This window comes from Apteryx rowi, unplaced genomic scaffold (genome assembly GCF_003343035.1).
Source record: "Apteryx rowi isolate R43461 unplaced genomic scaffold, aptRow1 scaffold_47, whole genome shotgun sequence".
Classification (NCBI taxonomy): domain Eukaryota; kingdom Metazoa; phylum Chordata; class Aves; order Apterygiformes; family Apterygidae; genus Apteryx; species Apteryx rowi.
This window is the reverse complement of record NW_020450727.1, coordinates 3,037,859-3,064,561: the sequence shown is the minus strand read 5'-3', so window position 1 is coordinate 3,064,561 and position 26,703 is coordinate 3,037,859. Positions and strand designations below refer to the sequence as shown.

At 51.8% G+C, this 26,703-nt stretch overlaps 1 protein-coding gene across 1 annotated transcript in view; it reads left to right on the top strand.

The window, feature by feature from the left end:
* IGFBP2 (insulin like growth factor binding protein 2) overlaps nucleotides 1–20,407 on the top strand; it is a 104,726-nt gene extending 84,319 nt beyond the window's left edge. Inside the window, exons 3-5 of the mRNA XM_026078017.1 lie at nucleotides 12,856–13,079; nucleotides 15,323–15,463; nucleotides 20,225–20,407. Coding sequence (XP_025933802.1) covers nucleotides 12,856–13,079; nucleotides 15,323–15,463; nucleotides 20,225–20,392 — 533 coding nt within the window. The 3' untranslated portion in view covers nucleotides 20,393–20,407. The remainder of the gene's footprint in view (nucleotides 1–12,855; nucleotides 13,080–15,322; nucleotides 15,464–20,224) is intronic.
* Nucleotides 20,408–26,703: the final 6,296 nt, after the last annotated feature.

Below are 26,703 nucleotides of genomic sequence, written 5' to 3'. Positions count from 1 at the left end.
TGATGGAGAATGGTGCAGTGTTTGCATTTTGGGAGCTTACGAAAGCTCGAAAGCTCTTGGCGCGGGTGCTCGGGGCTGATGGTGTCCGCATCCCTCTGGCAAGTGGTTGCCTCCTGACCTTTTGCCCTTGGGATGGCTGTGGTTACAGCGCTTTTCAGTTGAGGTGGTCTCTCTGAGAGCAGCGAGGGTGGACTAGTTATGACAACTGAGTTAATGACAGCCTTCCACCTTGCATTCTTCCAGGAGGTTGCTGTGGCCCCCTTGGTGTGCTCTTTCCTGAAGCCCTGTGCCTGGGGGGTTACATGCCCTTAAATGACTGCCACATTTTCACAAATCTGGRGAAGAAATAATGTAGCAGAAAGCTGTGAGATGCTTTGGGCTGCAAGATGGTGGATGCAGATCAGATAAGACCAGGAGTGAGCTGGAAAATGGTTTTCCCCTTCCACAAAAGTGTTGGAGCCCAGCATGCACTGGAGTTAGACCTGGCTTCCTCCACCTGAATCAGCACAGGYACTCGCACCATGCTGCTCTTTCACTGCAGGCATTGTGATTGGCGTGTGTCTGCCTCTAGTCGTCTTAACCTGGTATGACTAACAGATAAGAGCTGAGGCTCAGACTTGGGTGTCCTATAGCCTAAAGGAGTACGGCACTCCAGGCTGCTTGGATTCCCATCACTCAAGTGSTGTGCAACACGTCCAACATAAGGGTGTGAGTAGCACCCGCTTCTGAGCAGCTGCCTGGGTTTTTGTTGGGGAGGCTCACCTGGGACACGGTTAGACAATGTGCAGGGCTGATTTGGAGAGGGACTTAAATGTTGGTATGCCACAAGCCAGCTGAAGCTGTCCTGCATTTTGGGGTGAACTCCAGAAGAATATCCACCCCCCTTTAAGCCAGGGGATTCCTTGGCATTTTCTGGTGGAAGCTCAGTATTTTAACTATTTGGCTTCTTAACACAGTCATGGATGGTTCAGTCTAACTTGGTGACTACCCCACTACTACATAACAACAGTTTCCATCTCCAAAGGGCTGTTTGCCTCAGGCCTGGGTACCTTCCAACCCTCTTTTCCTTTGGATGATACCTAGATCTGCCCAGCATCAGCTCTAGAGCTGATGGGAAAACTGATGTGAAGCTGAATAAGAAAGCAAGGAAAGGTGTTTTTGTCTAGATCAGGCGCACAGCAAGCACACCAGGGCACTTGATGCTGAGCATGCTGACTGTGAAATAGTTTTTGGAGCTGTTTGAACGGAAAGCTGATCATTGCATGTCGAAACTTCCCTTCTGATGGTTCAGCTGGTTTATCATATCTGTCTCCATTGCACTGTGTTTTGTGGTGGTCTGTTTTTCAGGCTTTGCAATGCCTCCCTCCTCCCTGGGAATGCGGCTGACCGATCTTCCCCTTTCTTTTCTTCCTTCCTCTACCACAGTTTTATGACTCTCTCTTCCTGCCTTTTACTCAGTGGGAGTCTGCATACTCCTGAGGCTGGAGCTTGGGCAACTTCATGGGTGGCCCAAAATACAGAGCCGTTTGGAAACAGTGAGATCCAGCCCCTTTCTCTACAAAGGAAGAGAACAAAGTAATGACACAGCAGAATGACACAGCAGGCTGCCTTGCACTTACTCCCTCCCACCTGTGTGGGAGGAAATTTCCCCTTTTGAAGGCCAAATGACATTGATCTGTACATGCTGCGGGATTTGGAGGTTTCACAGCTATGGGGTAAAATTAGCAGTGTGGCACTGGTGTACTCGGAGACACTCTGAGCCGAAGCACTTCCCCTGGCAAGATGGGCTTTCTTACCGCGTTGGCAGTATTTCCTCAACAGCTCAAACCCGAGCAACTCTTGCTACTAACATGATGGAGGGCCACAGAAGGTCCATCCTTGTGCTTTAAATCGTGCCATTATAATGCATAGTATGAAATCATCAGGTGAGCTGTGGTTTAGCTCAAATGGAAATCACTGAAGGACCATAAAGGTAACTAGCTGATATCACTCAGAAATGTGTGGCTGTAGTATACCATAAACCATTACTACAGATCAGCTGATCTGCAGTAAACTCCTGCCTTCTGGTAGCCTGTCTGTGAATGTGATCCCTTCATGAAATTATTGCGCATGTGGACATGTCATGCAGCAGTGGGACAATCTTGAAGTCTCAATTTGGGCAAAACTTGTGGTTTTTTTCAATAGCAGTTTTGTATCGATAAGAACCTCATGGTCAGAGGCTGGCAGTTATTTCAGTAAATGGTAAATGCACATGTGAGGCCAGGTTCAATCCCTCCTCACAGCCTACTTTAATGTGAGGATTAGAATTTAGCTCTTCCTTGAGCTGGGAGAAGGGTAGAACAAGGGTTAAAGAAATCCATCAAAGTGACTCCAAAACTGAGTGAAATATTGCCCCAGGAGCTCCGTTTGAGATGAAAAAAGTGTTTTGACATAACCTGAAACAATTGTGAAGTTTTTTAATTTGGTCACCAAATGAGAAAAAGCCACTGTCTGTGAACAGCTCAACTCAGGACTTAAATGTGGGATATGGCAACTCTATAATAGCCCTCATGAGGAGGGAAGGATGGTATCTGTGAAAACCCAACACAGTTGGGAGATGCTGGTGGGCAGAACAGAGCTCACAACTGAAGTACAGCAGTTATTGCCTTTTCCCACCTACAATTTAGCTACATGATTTTTATTCAGAGAGAGTTGTGCTATGTCTCTAGGGACCACAGGTTCCAGGGGAAAAAACAGACACAATGTTGGCTTCAAGAGCTGGTGCCCAGCCAGGGTGTTGCATGGGGACAGTAGGTCCAGCAGACCTCAAGGTGACACTGGTGGTAATTGCATTTGGGGTCTGGCAGGGTTTCTGAGGAGAAGGTAGAAAGGAATTACCATAATAATAGTGCTTTTTGAAAAGGCAGACTTTGAGGAAATGCGCAATGTGATTTGGGTGGGTGGTGAGGGGAGCCCTGGACTGAACTGCCGTCTGGAAAAATGACTGGAAAAGTGAGATGTTATTTAAAAACTAGTAATACAAATGGCTGAAGTCCATTCCATTTGCATGCAATAGTCATAATAACAGGAGAAGCCAGTGTGGCTGAGAAGGGAATGGAGCAACATCGGAGATAGACGAGAGACGGCTCTCGCAGGCAGGGTGGGGCACCGCTCTGACCTTTTGGGATTTTTATTTCTTTTTCACTTTACTTGTAGTATTTTTTCCTCCCAACTTTTAAGTTTTTCTACCTTTCTGTGGAGCAGAAGGTCAGACTGTTGGCAGCTCTGACCAACCACAACCTTCCCAGAAGGCATGCAGGAACACCGTGTCATAGATTCCTCTGGTTGTGTTCTGTCCCAAGACATTTCTTCACCAGCTGTTGATCTCAATGGGAGCTGTGATTGAGCACCAAAGGGGGCAACTGGGTTTCCAGGAGCTAGAGCCAGGGAAGACCTTTCTGGTGAGCTAAGCTGTCCTCAAGGAGCCAGAACAGGCTGAGGGCATTACTTTGCAGATGGAGAACTTTTATGGCCAGAAATGACCACTAAACTATCTTGCCTAATTTCTCGTATGATAAAGACCACAAAATTTCCTTCAGCCAGTTCTGCTTGGAACAAGATACTTTGTATTTGACTAAAAGATGCAGTCCAAGAGACATGTTGCACCTCCTTCCTTGGTGCAGATTTGATTTGATTTCAACAGTGTTTCTCCAGCTAACTGTTGCTGTTTGCTTATCGCTGCCTCAACCTTGAGGTAATCATCTAAAAATAGAAGAGTATAAATAGGTCCTGTATATTATACTTTCTCCAAAAATGTGTAAGGAGGACAGAAAAGTTTAGTTTGAATTTTGCGAGTAATTTCTTATTCATGATTGTGTGTCCAATGGATCATTACTTCTTCATCAGTTCTTGTCAAGACTTACCATTCTCCAGAGCATCTTCTCTTCTTTCTTGATGGGCTGCAGAGTACCGTATCTGAAAATCATCCTCACGTGGGTTCACAGCTCCCTTGACTCTGCCAGCCTCTGGCTCTCCAACAGGAAAGAGAGGTGCAACATCCCGATGCCAAACAGAGGTCACTTTAGTAATTAACTTGGGTCACTGTCACGGAGGCTGCAGTACGTAAAGCTCTTCTGTGCTCACATTGTCAAGGCTGTGGGATGGAAAAGCCTCGACAGGCTTGGGCTCAGAGACGAGCCTGTATTTTCTAATGCAAGCTGGGGAAATTAAGGAAGTTCTAACACAGCAGTAAAACCTACAGGAAATGAAGGAGGTGGTTTTGTGGTCCAGATTCATTTTGGAAATTCATAGGAACTGAGGATTTAGGAACTGAATTTGTATTAGAAATCAGTGCAGGATTTTGGGTGGCTGGAACACTGAAGACCACACGTGTGAGAACGACAGAGGAAGGAGGGTCTGAGACTTGCACTGGAAAAGTTAACAGCTCGTTTCATTTGGGCAGAAGCCTCTAATGACTGAAAAGTAGCTACTGCACTGGGGATTTTACAGATGGGGTCAAGGTCAAAAAGGGAAGCTGCAGTGCAATTAATACAAGCTTGGAAGTGTTTTCAAGTTAATTCGTTTGGTTTGGCTGGAAAGATTGCAGCTTTGTGGAGGGCTAATCAGGGAAGTGTGTTGAGAAGAGCTGAGATATGGTTCAGTAACAAGGGGGAATGCTTTGATTGTGGCAGGGAGCTCGGAGGGCCTCGTTTGGCGCAACCCTTCAAACACGTTAACATCTTTTCCCTGAGCAAGCTGCTTTCACACGTGCTTAAAGTTATGCATGTGCTTACATGCATTGCTGAGCAGGAGCCTACAAAAGCATCTAAACGTAGCATTTACAAGCCGCTTTTCAGGGCACTGCTAAAAAAACTGGTCTGGAAAATAAGGAGGTGAGTTATCCCCCCTGGTGCAGAAGGTAAGTGGAGACAGAGTAGGGCTTGCCCAGGGTCACTCACTGCACAGCAAGGTGAGAACAAAAGCACTGTCACCAGCTGTGAGCTGAGACCCACTGGCTCCTCAGCCTCACTTTTTAGCTGCCTGGCGTGTGTCTGCTGTAGATTCACTTGGGGATGATTATTGCAGCTCTGCGCTTCCCCAGTCGAGTGAAACAAGCTAGTGTGGCTCGGGTGAGCGGGGAAAAGAAGAGCGATTGCAGGTGGGAGCTGGGTAAGTGAGGGGACTTGAGAATTGTTGCCTTGTGTTTTCGAGGGACCCAAACAGCATTTTGCCTTATCGTTCTTGGCACAAAGTAAACGACTGGCGCAGGAGGGAACAGGATGTTGCAAACAACATTTGCAGGCTTGTTGGCTGGAGGAGGACTGGAGCAGACCTTCCCCAGTGGTGGTTTGTGCTCTGCTGGGCCCACACAGAGTGGGCTGGTGATGTGCTACATGGCCCATCAGTCGAATCGTTTGGACAGAAAGCTAACAAAACAAACCCTGCTATTTTATCTATTCAACCTTGGCCGCACATTTCCATGAAATGGTGGAAACTTACTATTTTTGAAAATTTTGTTCTTATTTGAAATTTTGTTGGCATTTGCTGACGTGTTTGTAGATATATTGGGAGGTGGAGGGGGAGGAGGACTAAAGGACTAATAGGCAGTCATGCAAACACATGCACATGCAGAAACACATATAGGCGGGCAGTGTTATTGCACAAGTGCTGTATCCTTGGGAAACCAGTCTACAAACATGATTTAAAAACAAAACAAAAAAGGGCACTTTGAAGCAAAGCCCGGGGGAAGCGGTATTTTAGTCCCTCTTCTTCCCTTGACTGTATCAGAACCATTTCAGTCTCATTTGTGTGCTTGCTCCAGGTTACCAGGGGAGTTTGGGTGCTATGAGGGCACAGATGCACCAACAGGATGCTGTGTTTTTTCTGTGAGGGCTGTGAGTTTTTCTCAGTTCTGGATCTAGGTGGCTGGAGGAGGGAAAGCTGCTCTCTTCCAGCCACTGGGAATGGGCAGAGGGACCGTGCAGCCCAGGCAGAGAAAAGGAAGTGAAGTGGACTGCAGAGAGCTGTGCTGCTCCGTGCCGTGCCACGACTGTTGACTTGGAACTTCCCCTGCGCTTGGAGGAGCATAAAGCATTTTCTGGGAGATGCCCGAGCCAAAGGAAGGCACTGGGTGCCCCTTGGATCACCCCTCGGTGCCAGTGGCTCAGGGCAAGGAGAAGAGCTTGCTAAGCAACCGCGGGCCAGAACATGCCGTTCCCAGCCGAGTCCTGCCCTCCTCGCTGGTAGAGATGGGCTGAAAAGATCGGACAGCAAAAATAAAGGGTGTTTATAGAAAGACCGGTTGGCCGAAGCAGAGATTGGAGCACTTTGTGGGCAACTAATCATGGAGGTAAAACAAGCTCTTGGAGACCAAAGTGGGAATTTTCTGCCTGCAGAGTCTATGGTGTGCAATCGCATCCTGACAGCCGAGCGCATTGACTCAGAGAAATAACCCCAGGGGTGTGTGGGCAGGGAGAGGGCAGTGGGGACCTGCCTCGAGGCACTCCTTGGCAGGTGGAGAGATGCTTTGAACTACCCTGAGCTCGCCCAGCTCCCAAAGCTGTCTCATGTGCATCCACCCTTGTCCAGCATCACTGGGGATACCAGCCTTCCCTGCCAGCCCCCCCCCAAAGCTGGGCGGCACGAACACCTCTGGGGTGCCCAGGGAAATTGGCTCTGCAGGGGGATAGGGTACACTGGGAGAGCTTCCTCTCCAGCCTTGTATCCTGTGTGAGACACGTGACGTGCAGAAACGGCCACATCTCCACTAAGCAGCACAGGTTGGGCAAGAAGAGCACCAGTTGGAGGTGGGAGAGGAGGGCTCTGGGGCTGAAACCAGACAGGCATCGCTTGTGATTCCTCCCTCCCTTACACACCCCTTTTCCCCAGTGAAACAGCCATGTGGCAGATCTGAGCAGAAGGAAAGGAAGGGCCTGTTCACCTTACACAAGCTTTTAATGGGGAACGTCTTGCTGTGGCCCACTGTGGAAGCCAGAAGTACAAATGAGGCCCAGAAGAGATTAGATGCATGTAATAGGCCTGTAGGTGACTATTAAACACAGCCTAGATACAGCCTTTGGCTCAGGAAGCTCTTGATTGCCAGAAGCAGGGAGGAAAACTGGGACTGGACTGATGTATAATTGTGCTGTTTCTTCGCCTTCCCTGAGCAGCCGTAGTTGGCCTCTGAGAGAGATGTTGCTCTGGGGTAAAGGTTTTTTTTTTCCTGCTCCTGCATCCCTTCTTCCTGCACCCATCTTCTACATAGCCCATCACTTGTGCTCCCTTTTCTGTTCTCTGTGACGTTTTCCAGTTGCATTTTTATTTTTTTGGTGCGAAGCAGAGAGTGAAACTTGAGCAGCTGCTTTGGTTTATTCTGCCTCCGGAGAGACACATCCCAGCCCAGCTGGATCATGCACAGGGTCGTACTGTGTCCCAGTGCCCCCGCGTTTCCCCTCCACAGCCGACCAAGTGCTGAAAGATGCTGTGCACCAGCGCGGCGCTTTGCAGTTTGGCAGCAGTTGTCGGCAAACCCTTGGTCCTTTTTGGGGTAGGATGGGCCAGAGGGCCTGGGGGGGACTTTGTACTTGGCAGCTCCTGCTGCGAGGAAATTGGAATGCTAATACAATCCCTGCTGGCAAATGTTTTCGGAGGTATCTGAGCTCCAGGTCAACAACACCCACACCAGACTATTGAACAGGAACCTTTGCCCAGGGCACTCCTAGAAATACTTTGCAGGCTGATCAGACAGAGGTCACGAGGGGCTGCAGGCTGTGTCTGCACTTTCCCCACCTTTCTGCAAGTAAGTCTGGGGCCATTGCTGGTGCATGTGTATCAGGTTTAAAGGCCCTGGCTGCTCTCAGGCTGCAAAGGATGGGTACTGGGAGTACAAGCAGGAGGGGGAGTCCTGCTTCTTGCAACAAAAAAGTGGCAAGCAAAACACAGAACAGGCACTCAGCTCTTCCTGAAATTTGGAAAGTTGCTGCCACTGCAGGCTGAAAGGACAGATAGGGTTGGAAAAAGGGCCAGACAAGACAGAAAGTTCTGCTTGGGGTGAAAAAAGGTTCTTTGGATGTCATGTTGCCTGCAGCCCCGGCCATACCTATTCCTCTGTGTGCTGTGCTTGCCAGGGATTGGGGCAGGAGCACGGGTTCCCAACTCCCAGGTTCACACATGGATTCACTGCGTGGCCTTGGGCAATGCTCTCGAATTTTTCCTTGCCTTCCTTCTTTACTATTTGCAACTCAGAAAGAAAACCTCTTTCTCCAGGGTAATTAATGAGCTGTAAAAGGCTTTGATGTCTCCAGCAGGAATATGCTGGCACGAGGAGGCTGCGATGGTTGCAGGAGTGAGCCGTAAGCCGGCCGTGGCGGCCCCCACCAGCCTGCTGTGCCACGAAACCAGAGCCAGCGGATAAAGACGCTCCAGACAGCGTGTCGAAGGCCACTTGGGTGTAACTTTTTGCAGGTCTGGGACCTTAATCAGCACTTAGACACTAGTGAACACCCTGGACAGATAAGCAAATGAATCTGACACCGGCCAAACTGTTGTCAAAGGAAAACAAGCCCAGGGAGTGAGTGGCACTGGAGAGAGAGGCTGCGGTTGCTGGCGTGGTGCATTGCACCCCTGTGATACAGGCTAGCCCTCTTGCACTAAGTGAGTGCTACTGGCCAGAGCCCTGTCCTGCAGCCCAGATACACTTTGGGACTCTTGAAAAGGATAATGATGTATTTTTAACTTCAGGCAGCTGCCTTTTTTTGCATGGCGCTTTTTGTTGTTGTTTCTGTGGAAGTGGCGGGTCATTTTTTAAAGCTCTCTGTTTCTCAGCCATCTTGTCGGAGATGCCTAGAGGTCTCAAATCAGATTCCCCCAAATTTTGATGCTGGAAATTGGTAGCTGCTTTTGAAAATGTTGGCGAGACTGTGCAGCTCACTACAAACATTAGCTGATGGCCATTTGAATATGCTTTTACCTCAGCCAAGTCCTAGCCCCATTGAAGCCAATGGGAATTTTCCTTGAAAAAGGCCATAAAGAAATCATTTTCTTGGCATTGAGTGAGGTGTTTCATGGGCTCCACATCAGTGTTCAGGAGAACTTCAGCTATCTGCTTTGATTCCTGCCATGGTTGTCCCACCCTGCACAAAGCGCTCTACCTTTTGATCTAGAATAGCACAGGAGATGTTTTCCACATGCCATAGGAAAATGGAAGAACTATAAAACATAATTGTTTTGGAGTTTGGCACCATTCCATTCACAGATATATTTAGCATGAATTGAAATTGGTCAGCAAAAGGGCGTTTGCCAGGATGACGAATGGATTGGAGTTGTATATCTAAGGCAATCGCATACCTGCCCATCCCACGCCGGTGGGGTTAGTGAGTGGCATAATTGGTTCATGGATAGAGTCATAAGCAAGTAAGCACAGCTCACTTCTCTTGGGCAGTGTTAAAGAGTTTTTTGGCTGTAAAAGGCATTATTTGGCTCTCAGCGTGCTCTCCCCGCTTTGAGGCTTGCTCTCTCTGCTCTTGCCATTGCTGCCTGGCTCCTGCTTGCTCTTTGAAATGGGGTCTGTCAAACCTGACGCTCAGCCTCCTCCCTTGCACACAGCCTGGATGTTACAGAAATGCCAGCGCTTTCCACAACAGGCCAACTTCTTTTGTCCCGTCTCCCTTCCCTGCTTGCTGGAGCATCCTGTTCGTTGGCTTGAATGAAAGTGAGCAAGAGGAGAGAGCAAACTGGCAGCTCCTGGCTCCTGCCCATGTAGTAGCTGTGATTATACCATGTCCCGAGCGCTTTCTCCTAAGGAGTAGCTTAGGATTTGGAAGAGGAAAAACCTCTCCTGGGGCTCTGGAGTCAGCTCCAGGTGGAGCAATCGGGCTTAGCAGCAAGGCAAGGGCTCAGATCGCTATGGCTAGCTCTGCGTCAGGGAGGATTGCTTGCAGTTGATAGCAGCAAGCTCTTTCTGGCCTCTGTTCCAGGTTCACTCTTGTGATGGTGCCCAAGGAGCCAAGACCAATCCCTGGGTGTGTTCATACACATGGGCTTGCACGCTCAGCTCCCATCAGTGGTTTTCTTTGGGCTGATCTTTGTTAGCATTGGAAAGCAAGAAAAATGAGCAAAAATATTATCAGAAGCAGGTTTTGTGAATGAATCAGCCGACAAGAGGCTTACCAGCTCGCCTTGATTTACTAGAGCAATGCTTATTTGGGCAAATGTCTCCATATTTTAGTTGGAGGCAGGAAGGAACAAGAATTGATCAGGAAATGCCCTGCTTTCGATATGCTGCTTTTCCATCACTTCGTACCATCAGTTTTCTGAATGGGGACAGTCTGTGAGAAACTGGGCCAAGTAATGTCACTGCAGTGCGTCTGAAGTGCTGCCCTGCTGTTGCAAGGGGCAGGCACGCAATGCTCGTTTCCTCCTGTTGAGGAGGGACCACCAAGAAAAGGAGGACAAAAGACATCAAGAGGCTAAAACCCTCTGAAGTGGCTTGCCGGGAGTTGGTGTTGGGTGGGCCTTACCTATCTTTCACGCAGTAATTTTTTGTTTGATCCTGTGTGTAGGGCAATCTCATGGCCTTCTCTCTCCTCACTATGTGTTTCTAATTAAAGAGGAGACTGATGAATAAACAGAAGGTTCCTGCTCAAAATATTCCTTACCCAGCCTTAGGGCAATGGCTAGACAGCAATCGTCGGGCAGCAGCCCAGACTTTGAGTTTACCCATCTGGCTGTCAAGCCTGACCATCTGAATTCTTGTCTGGAACCCGTATTTGAGGAAAGTCCTAGACTTCACCACATTGATTTTGCCCTGTGTTTGCTTTTCAGTTGCTACCTAAGCAGCTAAAAACCCACAAACCAAACACATTCAGTATTGCTGGGAAGTGGGAGGATCCCAGTATTGAGAGATCTGGGGCCAAAAACATGAAGAAATGCAAAAGATGACTGGATAAATCCATGGAGGATGAGTCTACTGGTGGCCTTTAAATGCTGATCAGATGAAGTCTCTAGTTGTGAAAGTGCTTTTATGGCTGGTCTGGGGGAGGGGTGAGAATGATCCCTCAACATGTGTCCCTAAGCACCTGCTCCTGGTTGCAGCTGTGGACAGGATGCTGAGCTGGGGCGGTGCTTTGGTCCAGCCCACTTGGACCAGCCTGTGATCCGTTTGCAGGCAGCCATGCATTTACTGAGTGATTTTAGACAAGGCTCTTCTGGTGTTTTCCTCACGTGTGAGCCTGGGGTCGTAATACCTGAAAAGAGCTTGGAAAGCTGTGACAGAAATAAAACGCTTGCTATTACGGTTTTCATTCTGTGTCATGACAGTACAATTATGCCCTGACAGAACATCACGATGCAGCTTCTAACAGAAAGGAAATGTTAAAATCTTTAAGTGTTCTGCATGTTTAGTCTTCCAAGAAGCAAGACAGGCCCATAAATGAAGCCTCGTTATGTGAGCATTGCTTGCACCCCATCACGCACAGTCTAATGTGATTTCTTTATTTTTATACAAGTGTCTAAGGTCTGGAGTGCTGGGCAGTTGAAATCAAAGTTGCCAGAGCGAATCTTGGTTGTGTTGCTGATGCTGGGAGGCTGGAGTGCCACAGTTTCTCCTCTGTATGTTGAAAAAGACTTTGTCACCACTGTAGGACCAGAATGGCCTGGTCTGTCATTTACGTGGTATCTGTCATGCTGCTGAAGAAGTCCTGTATACAGAGGTGTACTTCGCATGGCCTGGGTTATTGTAGTGAGAGGTGATGTGTGCATGCAAGTGCAGAATCACAGTTTGGGTTGCTAAGGACCTCTGGAGGTCTTTGTCCAACCCCCTGCTTAAAGCAGGGCTGGCTTCACTGTTAGCTCCAATGTCAGTGTTTGATGTGGTTTTGCAGCTTTCTCTGCAAATCGGCCAGACCAGAGCAGGAGCCCTGTACTGCCAGGCACCAAGGAGACTCAGCCTTATCACCTGCTGAGCTTCTGGTGCAAGTGGGAGGATTTGAGATCTCTCCTTGCTCTCACCGCAAAGTCCAAAAGGACCGGTGTTTGCAACAGTGACCACCATGTTCTAATTTGGCAAGGATTTATTACAGAAACAGCACCCAGTGAACTGGGAAAATGCACAAAGCAGAGGGTGGAGGAGGTTGAAAAAACTCAGTGTTTATCCTGAGTTTTTTGCTAACTGGTTTTGAAACAGCCAAATTACCTGGGGGTCTTGTGGCTTGCAGCAGTGGCAGAGTTGACCCCAGGACACATGGAGTTGTCTTGTAGTCAAAAGAAGTAGCCAAATGCAAAAGTAGGTAGAAGCTAAATGAGTAATGCACCATATGGCAAATGATGTGAAAAAAGATATGGCAAGGAGGATCACTGAAATGGCAGGATCTTTGAGGGAAATTAGGGTGGCCATAAAACAGAGACTGGTATTTCTGAAAGCGGTCCTGAGAATTTATTTTAGCACATTAATATTGAGTAAGTATTCCTGGAGATATTCTGGGGGATGATAGATGGATTCAAGGTATTGGTACTAATCGCTGTGGTTTTAAGTTTTGGAGCTCGAATACACTTGGCATCACTAATCCAACTGGACTTCTGATGGGAAAATTACATTCTTTGGGAAGTAATTTAGAAGGTCAAAGAAAAACCAGAAAGAACTTCTCCAGCAGTGATTTCCCCTGCTCTCTAAACTGTCTTTTAGTGTGGTAATAACTCCAGAATGAAAGGATCTGTTCTCACCTTCCAGATGAAAGGGCTAATGCAACTTAAAATTTTTGCATGCAAAGATTTTATGGCTTGGTAACAAGCCATGCTTGAAAGCGATCCAGGACGGGATAAACACGTGAGAGAGCAGTTGGCCAAGTTTGACCCTTTCCTTCTCTCCCCTCTCTCTTGCAGATGGTGGTGATGACCGGTCAGAAGCAATCCTTGCCGAGAACCACGTGGATGGCACCACAGGGATCCTCAGCGGAGCAGGAGGGAGGAAGCCCATGAAAACAGGCATGAAGGAGTTGGCAGTTATGAGGGAGAAAGTGAATGAGCAGCAGCGGCAAATGGGCAAAGTCAGCAAGCCCCATCATAACCATGAAGATTCGAAGAAGTCGCGAATGTCGACAGGCAGGGTCAGTGGGCAGAGCGCGTGCGAGAGGGAGACAAGGGCAGAGGGAGTTAATGGAGGCAGCTGTGGCTCGCCTGGGAAATGCTGAATGCAAAAGCCTTAGTGACATTTGCAACAAACTGTCTTAGAAAAAAGGAAAAAGAAAAAAGAAAAGCAAAGCAAACATTTGTTTTGGCCCGAAGCTGAGGCTGAACGCACCATCTGATGAACTTTAATCTCCTAGCGAGGAGGCATTATTTTCATTGCAACTACACCTCGACAAAAGAGGGGGGGGGTCCTGCTGACTCAACACTTACCTCTGCAGCAGGAGCGAGCGTGCCCTCTGCCCACAGCCTGGCTTTCTCACACCCTTTTTCCCTAAGTGACTGCCAGGAAAAACCCAAGGGGATTTATGAGGGGCCTCTGCCCATCGCAGGACAGCCCCAGTCCAGGTTCAAGGGGAGCCAGAGTCCTCTAGGAAGGGTTGTGATTTGGCATGCAGCAGGGAGAGTGTCCAGTGTCCTCCTTGTCCCCTTCCCTGTCCCCATCTCTGTGCCCTCCAGTCTGTGGCTATGGTTTCCCTCTAGTGGGCAGCTTGGTCAAGGCAACTGGATAGCACAGGGATGCAAAGCCACACCAAAATGCCCATAATACATATCTCTACAAATGAGAGGGCAATCTGTAGTGGAGGGGGAGAGCAGGGGAACAGAGAGGAGCTTTAAGGGAGAGCCCTCACCTCCTCCAAGGGAAACAGGCAAAGCAGAGGTTCACTGCCCTGTCCCCGCAACATGCACTCGCTGTGTCACCCCAGATCCCCTTGCTTCTGCAGTGCTTGGGTCAAATCCAGCCTAACTGGCTGGTCTGTGTGTGGGAGACCCAGCTCCATGGCATGGCGCAGGCACTGCCGGCTTGGAGAGCCCCTGTGCTGCTGCTGCTGCTCCCCTGGAAGAAAGGCCAGCGATGCAAAAGCACAGAGGGGCAGGCTCGTGCCGGCTAACATTAGGCCGAATTCAGCCAGGCTGCCTTGACTGGGAGCCCTGGCTTGAGGCTGCTGTGGGAGTCAGAGGAGCAAGAGCGATGCCTCGCTTCTTTGGGTGCTGCTGGTCCCCGGGGCTTCCCCTCCACTCCCGCGAGGTCTCAGGCATTTCAAGGCGCACTTCTGGGCCAAAATCATGTCACGAGTCTTGGAGCAGGGCTGTGCCCATTGGGACCCTTCTGGTCAGTCCGAGTTAGGGGGGGGGAGTGAACCCTGCTTCACATCACTCTGCATCACCCTATCACTTAGCCAGTGAGACCCACGGGAGCATCGCTCAAGCTTCCCCTCCTCAGTGTCTCCAGGGCCTGCGATCTGGTGTCATGTTGGCTCTTGGCAGTGTGAAGATTTGGGTGCATGGCAGAGGGGAGAGCAAAATCCTGCTGTGCATTGGGGGTGCAGGTGGCTGTAATCTGGGGGTGTGGGGGCACACAGGAGCCCCGTCTCTTTGGGACTGCTTCTCCACCACAGTGCAGGACCTTAGGGTGGGCAAAACCGCTCGCAACTGGCCCGTTGTCCCTTCCCTCTTCATGTTTCTCAGGAAAAGTGAAGGTACCAGAGCCTGGTGCTTGGGAATACAGGAAAATAGTGGGCAAATTGTAAGCAAAATTGGACAAAAGAGGAAAGTAGCTGATAAGCAGAGGCAACGTTGCCCTCTGCTCCACGAAGCTTCCCTGGCACTGTCCTTTGTCACGGTCGCTTCATGACCAGGCTGTGCTTTGTTTATACTGTGTAAGAGAGATGCGTTTGCGGGTGTGAGATAATTGTGTGTGTAACAGATGGGATCTATGTGTGTACCAGTGTGTGGGGTATGTGCATGGTATGAAGGTGTTGAACATGTGTGTACGTGCATGGAGATGGTGGTGTAAGCAATGTGTGTGGAGGCAGGGAGTCCACATGCAAATATGCTCAGCGGGGTGCATGTGCACAGAGATGTGTACATCTCCGTGCATACATCTGTGTGTCCATCTGCTTGTAAGGACTTTGGGAGCAAGGGCAGGCACAGCAGTGGGATTCTCATCTCACCAGCACCGGCATAACTGCAGGTGCCAGCAGCAAGGCTCGTGGCAAACCTGTGTCCTGAGGACTGGGCTCAGCCTCCCCAACAGGGAAGTGTGCGGGGTGTCCCATGGTCATCTTTACTGGCATTTCCATTGTCTGAGGCGTTGACACTGTCCATGTTCCCATTGCCCTGATTTTTTGTTGTTGTTTTCTGCTTTCTTGGCTTTTTTCAGACTCCTTGTCAGCAGGAGTTGGATCAGGTCTTGGAGCGCATCTCCACTATGCGGCTGCCAGATGAGCGAGGTCCCCTGGAACACCTCTACTCCCTTCATATCCCCAACTGTGACAAGCACGGCTTGTACAATCTCAAACAGGCAAGTGGGGGAGTCCCCAGGCCAGCTGTGCTCCCACCAGCAGCCGTGGGCTCAGCACACATTCCCTCACATGCAGCCTCAGGACACACGCAAAGTTCAGGGCTGGGCTAATGTCGCACACTCGGTGTGAGGCACGAGGTAAACAGCAAATATCACACGTGGCACAGGCAGTGATGCCTAAATGGATCTGGAGCCATGGGCTTGCAAGCAGGGATGTGTGCAGGCACCCCATCCACACAAACACAATGGTGCGTTGGCCGTGTGCAGTGGCACGCTAGGTTTTGTGCGTGCGTGGAGAGCTCCAGGGCAAACACATGCATGCTCACAGCAGCAGGAGACCTTCACAGCCATGCACACAACTTCAGGTGGTGCGCGCAGCCTGCTTGGTGGAGCAGCAGCTTCCCCAGGAGCTGAGTGGGGAGGGGACCACGACTCGGCAACGTGCAGAAGCCCTCCGCTGGATGTCCCCAAGTCCCAGCTGGCCCATGAAGCTGGGCTGGGGCAGCTCTGCAAGGTGCAGCGGTGCCACGAATCCCCCTGAAGATGACAAACCCATTTAGTTTGCAGCTCACTCTTCCCCTAGAGATCCACTTACCCGTCCAGGTCTATTTTCTTGAGCTTTAAGCCAAGTCTTATCCTAGCTGGGTCCCGCCACAGTGGAAAAGTGGAGAGGGGCTGAATGCTGGCCAGTCCCGCAGACAAAGCAGAAAGAGGTCAGAATGGTTTCTAGCACACTTGACTAATTTTCCTCCACAAAACGAGGCCAGTCCCCGGGGTTCTGGGGAGATTCCTTGCACATGAGGTGAGGTTGGGATGCAGCACCCTTCTGAAGATGATTATGGGCCCCAAAACCACTCAAATGACTCTCTATGTAATGTGTGTCTGAATTCTGACTTGGCTTTGTTCATGTGTAAACAGCAGGTGTCAGTGACTGAGGCATAGGGAAAAAATGCCTTGTGTCTGCTTTAATGTTTAGCATTTAGCATCTTTCACAAACCACTCACGTAGAGCCAGATAAGGGCCAGGGAGGGATTTTGTCTGCCAGGCTATTGCGCAGTCTTCCCCTGCGGGGCCATGGGATGTCAGAGCAGCCTCCAGCTCTTACAAAACCATGGTGCTTTGCGAGCCTTCTGCTCAGACACCGCTGCACCTCTTGCAGCGCAGGATGCAAGGACTCGGCCACGGGGAGGTGCAGAGCTGAGTGCGCCACCTCTCTTGTCTAAGGGTCTGCTTCATCTGCTAGCTGTGTGTCATCAGTGGCTTGAGGTCTGGGTACACCAGTTTGCCAAGGTGGCGGCATGTGCCCATGTGATGGTTGTGAGTGCCTGGGTTAGTCCGGGCTGCCTGGGAGCCAGTGAGCCCTGCTGATTTCTCCTCTATGAATGAATGCTGTTCGTGGAGGCAGGCTGCTAGGCACAGGTTTGGCTTCAGGTGTGCTTTTTCTGGACCTGTTTTGGGAGTTTTCCAGCCCTCGGCCCTCATTCAGGGCTTGTTCCTGGGCGCTCCTGGTGTCCAGGTCCGGTGTATCACCTCTGCCCTGAGGAACTTGTGAGTGGCTGCTTGGCAGCCCAAGCCCTGGCCTGTCTGTCAGTACAGGCTGTACGTCACACTCATGGCTGTGGCGGTCCCTTCTGCAGAGGATGTCACAGCAGTCCTGGGGAGACACCTCCTCCAGGCATGTCCTCAGAAGGACATTGGCCAGGAATGTGGGTAGGTTGAGGGGAGAAGAAACTATGTAAGAGATGAGGGAAGATGCAGAGGTGAGAAGGTAGGTATCACCCAGTACCGTCACTCACTGAGCAACATTGCTTTGGCCAGGTTTACCCATCTAGCTCAAGGCCTTTTACTGAAGTGCTTAAGATAGCAAGTCACTCTGACTGTAGTCACCAGGGAGTCACCCCTGGGTGCAGCTTTTCCCACCTAGGGTCTGACGCAGGCTCTGGAGCTGCCTGTCTGCCTGGCCCAGAGCACAGGGCAGTTGCATTTCTCACCTTTGTTACCTGGGCAGAAGCTGGGCCTCCACCTACCCCCACTGCTTGTGCAGTGTAACACACATTTGGGTGATTTCACTGCAAATTAAATCATTGTGTAATGAAGGTTTCATAATGAGAAGAGTTAGGAGTATTACTGCATAATTGTCYACTCATTGCAGTCGACTCTTGTCCTGGGTTTAAATGTCTGCTGCTTTGCAGATGAACTCCTTGGCTTCAGGCCCATCGTTCATGAGCTGGTGGGAGACCAGGGTGAACTCTGTATCACCACTGTGCTCCTGCCAGCCCCTTGCAGCCACCCTTGGCTGTTGCAGGCCAGCTGTAAGCTAGTGGGTCAGCCAGGAGGTGTGCAGAGGGGAGCCGGGGAGAGCTGGGAGCATTGGACAGGCCTTGGGAGAGACGTGGCATTAGAGATGGGAGAGGTGAACCTCCTGCTCTGGTTTAAAATTGGAGCATGCTCAGGTTTTCCTGGCACAGGGCGGAGGCTCTTAACTGAGTCGCCCAGGAGAGCAGCTTGCTCCTGCACCCTGCCTGCCTCCTGTCTTCTCCAGTTCATCCCAGTGCCTGGGCGCATCTTCCCTGAGGTGTTTTGCCCAACAAAACTTTGCAGCTAGACAAAACTGGCTTCTCTCTCCTTGCCGTGGAAAGCTCCTCCATCTGTTGCTTTTCTCTCACTTCTCCTCCCTAAGCACAACAACCAAAAATGCTCTAGTAATTTCTCTTCCCAGCCTATGGAAACCTGGGAGTCAGGGGAAGCACACGACATCCTTCCTTCCGCGGCAGTGCATCCAAGGTGCTGAGGGCAGAGCGCAGGGGAGCCTGTGCCAGAGCCAAATGCTACCCCTGGCATGCGAGGAGTAGTCACGGGGTCTCAGAAAGCACCAGGTGCCACAAAAGAGCCTGCGTCCGGGAGAAAGCTCACAGACAGCCAAACACCAGCTCGTCCAGGGTTGCCCTGTAGCCATGAGCGAATGGTACCTGGATGCAAGCACCCCCTCTGGCCACGTATAACTGATCCTGTGGAGGGGACCCGGGAATTCCTGTAGTTTTCAGGGCTGAGCCTTTTCTTTTTTCAGAGCTACTCCCACTCGTTGATCAGGAGCATAAAAAAATGCACTAAAGAAAAAAAAAGCACATGCTGTTTTGAGATAATCTTCCTCCCTCCCCTGTCCCACCTGGGCACTTACTCCCTGCCTCACCCAGCAGTGCTCGAGTGCACCTGGAAGGGCTGCATGATTGCACATTGGCCATAGCTGCAGAGAGGGAGAAGGGACCAAAAAATTACTTGTCCCTCCTCCCTGTCTTGCCCTGGCCAAGGCCAAACAAGGCAAATGCAACGCGATACAGGCCTGCTTATCCCTGTCTGCCTCCAGAGAGCTGCAGCCCAGGAGCTGCATGGGCCAATGGGCTTTTTTAGATCAGGTTTATCTATGTGTTTGCCTGATTGCAGGTTTGAGTCTGGACACAGTTTCGTCTTCCACAAAACCCCCGCAGCGCAGAGAGCCCGGCCCAGCCTCYCAGGGCCGGTTTGGGGCTCAGTGCTGCCTGGTGGGCTTGGACAGGTCTCCCCCTGCCTCAGTTTCCCTGTCAGCATGAGACCTCCCTGACGTAGGTCCCCAAGGCTCCTCCATCCCTCTTTGTGCGGCACTTTGCTGAAGGCCACTGGGGAAGCTGGGAGCCTTTCATCCCCCAGGCTGGGGCCCTCCTTGCTCGTGGCTCCCCCCTGCAACCCGTCTGCATCTGGCCTGGCAAGCTAAGGCCACCTTGAAACCCACTTTCCCTCCGTTGGGGTTTCCCAAGCCAAGTGTCAGCTCGTTTTCRTTTGCTGCCCTGAGATTGGGTGCCAACAAAAGCATTCCCAGTTGCTCCCACCTTCCTTGCGCCAGCGCTGGGGTGGAGGGTGCCTGGATGCAGTCTCATGCTGGGGAGTTTTTTTCTTCCCCTCTTTTCCTGCTTTTTATCGCCCYGAACAAGCCTGCATTTTGACCTTGGTCCAGCTGCAGGAAATGGCCTGAATTCAGCTTTAGCAGGCGCACGCAGAGCCCGGTGCGCTGGAGTAACCACTGCTGAGGGGGCTGGCTCTTGCTGTGCCCTGTTCAGGGCTGTAGCTCCGGGGGACGGAGGTGTGAGCAGGCAGAGCAAAGTGCCTGCAGCTCTGCTGGGATGAGAGGTGGATGACAGCCCTTAGATCAAGAAACTCCTCTCGAACCAGGCCAGGCTTTGGGGGGGATTTTGGGGTCTAGGTTCAGACACGCCATGGTCCCTGGCTTTGGGCTGGGACACACTGAGACCGTTTCAGACATGTTTGGGTCTGTTGGGCCCTGCTTTCATGTTTGTTTTGTTTAGCCCAATTTGAAGATGAAATGAAGCTTACACAAGCCCTGTGTCAGCATGTGTCTCATCCCTCTCCCCCCAGGGATTTTTGACCCTATGGATTGCTTTCAACCACGGTTGAAAGAGGGTGATGAGTCTCGGAGATGATCGTTTACATGGTTTGTTAAAATCAGCTGCTTGGTCCCAGCATGGCACTGGGGGAAGAGGTCCAGCCCTCAGCTTGGACCTGGTGCAGTGATGCTGGCGCAGCACAGACCTGGTGCGGCCGAGTCTGGCACCCCTCAGTCTTGCCTAAATCTGAACTTGTGCCCTGCTGAATCCCAAAATGAAGCCCAGCCCTGCTCGGGCTTTCAGCGGGGGGGTTAAGGGGGGGGTGTAGTTTTCTTCTTTCGTTTCTTCGGCCACCGGCTCACTCCTGCTCTGTCCCTCGGTGCAGTGCAAGATGTCGGTGAACGGGCAGCGCGGCGAGTGCTGGTGTGTGGACCCCATCCATGGGAAGGTGATCCAAGGCGCCCCCACCATCCGCGGGGACCCCGAGTGCCATCTCTTCTACACAGCCCACGAGCAGGAGGACCGGGGAGCACACGCCCTGCGGAGCCAGTAGCCGGACGTGATCCTGCTGGTGGGAGGCAGCTCGCCGTGGCCCCAATGCCGGATTTTACATGGGTTTCAGCATGGTTCTTTAGGCTCCGCACGAGACTGGGGTTGGGTCCCGCGTGCTGCCCTCCTTCCCCTGCTGCCAGGTTCCCGGGGAGGGATGGGGCGACGGGAGGGGAAGGGCAGCGGGGGGATTGCTGGGAGAAGGGACTGCTTTCCTATAGTCTTTCACCCAACGTAAACCAGAGCACCGGTCTTTTTTTCGCCCCTTGCCCTGCAGCTCTGCCCTCCCTGCCCGTTTGCGGCACRTCCCAGCTCTGTCCCCCACTGCGGCAGCTGGCGGGGATAAGGCTGCCACTGCCATGATGCCTCCAAAGAGGCAAAACTGCTCCTGATGGGCGGGAGGGGGGAAAAAACAAAAATGCACCCTTTCCCCCTCCCTCCCTGCCTTCCCCAAGACCAAAGACTGTAAATACTGTGTCGCCTGCTCCTCGTGTCCTGCCGGCCCTGCCGCGTTAGCCCATCTGCTGGTGGTGTTCATCCTGGCGCGGGATACGCTGTGGAAGGGAGAGAAGGAGGAGAAAGCCCCTTGGGTTTCCCAGCTGGACCCCGCCAGTGCAATAGCGCCCATGTCCCCGGAGGCAGCGGTGGCAAGGGAAAGGGACAGGACGAGACGGCCCCCTCCTCCCTGAAACGCCTCGAGTCTGCAGCCGGCACTGAGGTGCAGTTGGCCCTGCCGGAGCCGGCTCCCCGCCGCTGGGCCATGAGGACGGGCCTGGGGCGACGGTGCGGTTAAAGGCTGGGTTTTGAGGGGTTTGGAGGGCTAGTGCCCAGTATTTCTTAGGATCAGCTTTTGCTGAGGGAGCTGTGGTGAGCTTGCGGGGGCCGGGTGGAAGGATGCCTGTGTAGATTTAGGATAACAAGCCAGGGAGTGTCTCTCTCTTTCTCTTTCATTCTTTCTTTGTTTCTAAATAGGATAAAACCCATCTAAAACCTGCACTCCCAAGCAGCTGCCCTTGTCCCTCCATTCTCGCTTGGGACTAGAGTGAGCATCTGCTATTCAGCACACACTTTTTTTCTTTTTCTTTTTCTTTTTCTTTTTTTTTTGTAAGTACAGTACAGTATATATCATGCTTTGTAAAGGCCCTGACACACATGCACCCCCTCTGCCCACACACACATTTGTATAGGTTTAATCTGAGCAATTCCAGGTGCGCTGAGAGGTTTCGCACTGGATGTGCCGCTCCAAGGACAGATGTGTCTCTGCCGTTATTTCACCTGTTGATTTGTTTCTGTACAGAACACACTGATGCTGAGAATAAATAACTTCCCCGTCGCCTAAGCAAGGAGATTTTATTATTTTCTTCCTTCCTTTTTTCTTTTTTTCTTTTTTAATATGGATACCATTTGCAGAGCAATTGCAAAAGTTCTTACAATAAGACCCTTGGATGGGTTTTCCCTAGATGAAACCAAAGGTGAAAATGAAGCATCTCCTACTTTTTGGCAAACAAGTAATGACTGTGGCCTCCAAGCTCGGCTGCTCCAGGGGCTCAGGGTGAATTCCCCACCCAGGGAGGTGCAGGGGGACTCCTACCTGCGGGGGGGCTCCTACCTGCGGTGATGCCCTGGGGAGGGCTGCACTCGCCAGTGCCTGCTCACGGGGCTGTGCATGGGGCAGCAACCCACAGCCCACGGGGATGCTTTGGGAAACCACTGCCCAGCTTGACAAGGTCACCTGGAGCAGGGCCAACCCAGGAGGCAGCAGGGAGGGCACCGGGGCCTGCAGCGGCGAGAGGGGAGAGACCCAGAGCTGTCTGTGGGCCAGCGCTTGCCTGCAGTAATGTCGGGGTGGGGAGGACGCAGCTGCCCCCGACATGCTGGTGCATGAGCTGCTTTGCGGGGCATGGGCACATGGGGCACTTCTACTTGTGAGGGGGGAGAGCTCGCCAGCCTCGAACCGTGCGGGTCTGAACCCTAGGGCCCAACCGTGGTGGGAACGGCTGCCGGTAGCTGCAAGCACACAGAAACTCGCACTGAACCCTGCAGGAGGAGAGGCACAGCAGGATCCCTGTGCTATACACCTCATCTGGGGCCTTTGATTCGAACACGGGAAAACAAAAAGTTTTGGAGGTTTTGGGTTTTGGAGGGAGGGGAGTGCTGGGTTTTGCTTTTTTTTTTTTTTTTTTCCTTTCCCCTTCTTGGCTCCACGTTTCAGATCCAAATGCCGCAGACAGTCTCTGCAGACGAAGCCCTTTCTCATGTCCATGCAGGAGTTTGGAAGTGGCAGTGGAGGAAAAAGGGATGGGATCTCCTTTGGGCCGGGGTAGGGAAGTATGGGGGGGGGTGCGTGCGTGTATGAGAGGGAAAGCGCGAAAGCGAAAGAAAATGCACATGCATGCAAATCCAAGTAACTGTAAAAATTGATGCTACCTGTTTTCTGTTAACATCCAAGGCTTTTTTCATGTAAACCTTGCACATGCTGGCTCTCATCTGCAGTTTGTACTTTTTGTTTGGTTTAGGAATCAGGAAGTTTTCTTTTGTGTTTTTCTTTTCTCTTTTGGAAAAGCTGAGCTGCATAAAGTTGGAATAAATTAAAGGGGATGCCAGAAAACTGTCATCTTCCCCCCTTCCCACTCCCCTCTATTAATAGAACATGTTTTCTTGCCTGATGCATCACACACATTTGGCCTGTTCAGCTTTTGTCCTAGGGGTGTTGTAAACACTGGGCCCAACAAGCAGCAGTGGGAGTTAGTCCTTTTATCGTTATTGGTCCTAGTTGTATGAGCGGGGAAGAAACGGTATCACTCACCCCACTGGCCTGCTATATTTCTGCTCCACACATGGTATATTGTGACTCTGTAAATTGCAACTGGTGTCTTTGAATGCTCTTGAGTCAGTGTCTGGATGGCACGTGTGCTGAGACCATCCCTCTGCCCGACAGCAAACAGRTTTTGTGGAAAAGGATGGTTTCTTTGCACTTCGCTTGGTGGGGAGGAGGGCAGTGTGATGCTCATGGAGGTGGGAGCTGCCTAAGCTACCAAGAGGCCCCTGTGAGCAGTTTCCTGCCCTTCATTTTTTTAGGTGAGTGAGAGAGCAGCTTTGCTAGGCCACAAAAAGGTCTGCCCTGCCCAGAGCTGGGCCTGCTGGCAGATACTTAGGCAGAGGACAAGGGAGCTCGGCTTCTCCCAGCTTCCAGGGCTTAGTATTTTGAGCGCTTTCTGACTTAGTGGTTGTGTCCGATCATACTCCTCAGCAGCCAGCAGATGGGCCTGTTCTCCATGATTTCATCTAGGCTTTTCTAGGAGTCTTGCAGCACTTTTGCTCTCCTCTGCATCCTGTGCAAAGAGTGCTTTGGCTGAACAGTGTGCTGCACGGAGAAATCCAGCTGGCCCTCCCTTTGCTTGCGGAAAGCAAGCAAAATTTGAGCTGGCTGAAAATCCAGCCTTAGTGTTTCTGTGTTWTGTCTTCACCCAGCATGGGCTGCAGCGCTGGCTGGAGGGAGGCCTGGGCTGTGGTGCAGGCGAGGATGCCCGTGGCACCAGTGGCTGAGCTGCTCAGCTCACTGGGCCTTGAAAACAGGTCCTTGAAGGTCCCGCACCTTCTCCCAGGGTGAGGGGCAGTGCCAAAGGGAGCATGACAGCACAACTCAGGGCTTGGGACACAATGGGGAGGCAGAGAGAGAAAAAAAAGAAAAGCATGCTGCGTTCAATTAAAATTGCAGCGTTGAGGGAGAGGCCCTGTGTGGCTTGGGGTTAACCAGCACCCTYGTGAGGAACATGCTGTGGATGGGACTGACCCCTGCATTTRCTCAGAGATGCCAGTGCCAGCACCAGGGCTGGGATGGTGTCCCCAGGGATGCTGAGCCTGGGAAGCTGCAGCATCTGGCATGGCGGTGGCAGCGACCGGCAGGATCGACTGCATCTGGCTGTGTTCGTCCAGCTGGAGAGGCTTCTGGGGGGGTTGTGTGTGCTCCCCACCTTTCTTGCACAGCCTGTCTTCCAGCCAGGCAGTCGGCTGCACGTGCAGGCTGTGGTGAGGCACCGTGGGTGCAAGCCATGTCCTTGCTGGCACTGTGCAGGCACCACTGGGCTGGAGTCCTTGGGCTGGTGGAGCTGTATGTGCTCCTTCCCACAGGGACTGCAACATGCTGCTAGCAAAGGGAAAGCCTGGGAGCGAGCAGCCTCGAGGGTCCTGAAAGCATGGTGGGTGAAGAAGATGAATGACAGGTAGCAGAGACCCAGTGTTGGCCCTGATGTGCATGATACAAGGAGTGTGATGCCTAGGCTCCAGAGGTATTTTGGCAGCCAAATCGCACGCTGATGCCAATGGTGTCCAGTGATGTTATCAGCTGAACATTTTGGGCGTTCAGTGCCTGTATGACTCCTGGCCTTGCAACATCTAGATGGCTGCTATTTTCCTTTGGCCTTCACAAAGAAGGCAAAAAGAGCAGGCTACTTCACCATTTGGTTTCTCTACCCCATGCCAGGATGTCTCATGAGGCAGAGGCGAGAGTACCCAAGAAAAATGGTCACTGCGTGAGGGAAGGAAATAGGACAGGTGCAGGTAGCAAGGCAGGGAGTGAGCCTGGGGGTGAGGACGAGGCCAAAAGGCAGCGGGAAGATGTATCAGAGAAGGAGGCAGTGAGAGCGCTGGGCTGGAAAGGAGGTAGGTAGGACAGAGTGGTGGAAGCGTGGGGGTGGATGGGAGAGGGAGAAGGTGGGCAGAGGAGCAAAATTAACACTTAATAACACCCTGTTACTGTGCCTGYGGAAGGAGTTGACGGCAGCTCCATGACAGGGGCGTCCTGCTCAGGGAGGACTGCAGAGGTGCCCAAGCCCAGAGCCTGGCCATGCCTGGTGTTGCCCTCCCATGAGAGGAAGGGCAGAAGCAGAGCTGGCTGGAGGAGCCTTTGCACTTGGGCCAAGACCTGGGGGGACAGGAGCCCTCGGCCCAGCCAAGGGGGAGCACARCCAGYCAGGCTCCCTGCAGAGGGGCAGAGAGATTTTGGGAGGAGGAGCAAAGAGCTTCTGGTTATGTTTCATCAGGGTCGTGGCATGGCCTCGGTGTCTGTATGTGAAGGTGTCACTGCTTGGATCCTGGGTGCTGGGTTTTCTTCTGAGTCTGCTTTATGCACCCTGTGCTCTAGGTAACCAGGTGCGTGATCGGGCCATCAGCAACCAGTCATCAGCAGAAACCCCAGCAGCTTTGATGTACATGTGCACAACTATAGACACTGGCAGACTACACTTTTAGTATAGCATACAAATTATACACTAGTATAAAATATACTCTATAATATAAAACTCCATCCATATCTACATATAGCTCTATCTATTTATATGCATCTATATAGCTATAGCTTGTGGCTAGGAGTATGATTTATTGGCCCAATAGCTGGCGGGGGAATGACTTTTTGGGCTGATAAGCCTGTGTTCGATGCCTGTGTGGCTGAAAGCTGCAGCAGTCATGACTCCTTGTCTTGCGGCAGTGCAGGCAGTGCAGGCAGTGCAGCCTGACTCCGCACGCCTCCTGGTGCCAGCTGCAGCGCCGTGCGGCTCCCAGGCCCACTGGGAGGTGCCGGGGGGAGCGACAGCACCAAGCAGGCCCGGCCTCATGTTGCGGGGGGGAAAAGGCAGTGCTGGTAGGGTGCAAACCCCTTGCCTCGCTCTCCTGAGCTCAGCCCCAGCTGTGCTACGGGGTGGGAGGGGGCCGAGCTGTCCCAGTGCAGTGCAAATCGGGTGGGGAAGGCATGTCTTCATGCCCCAGCAACCCATAGTCCCCACTGGCGGCCAAAGGGGCCGATTTTGCTCCCTCGTAACCTCTGGGTGCATGGGGCAATGCTGACAGCTAGGGTGTGGGTGGAGGGGATGAGACAGTACAGGGGAAGGGGGGAGACAAAGGGGTGAGGCTGTAATGTGAGAAGATTGTGGTTCTTGGGAGGCTGGAGGGTGGTGGCTGTGTGGTAGGAGGGGAGATTGGACCCAGTGTCAGTGGGAAGGTCCCCAAGGGCTGAGACTAGCTCTTTGCTGACAACTGCCATGCTGGGTTGGGCTCCCGGGCAGGGATGCTCCTGCACAGCCAGATGTTTGGGCAAGTCTTCTGGCTGCCCAGAGATTTTTGAGCCTCAGACTTCAAGTCTGAGCCCAAATCTTGGACTCAATTTGTGGTTGCAGCTAGGGGCTCAGCTTGTCCTGTAGCCACTCCTCTTCCCCCTCCCTCCCCACCATAAGCTGGCCAAAAGCAGGTGCTGCACCCTCAGGGTGCCCTACTGTGGGTCCTGCCACAGCAGGGGCATCTCTGTGGGGAGGCACTGGCCAC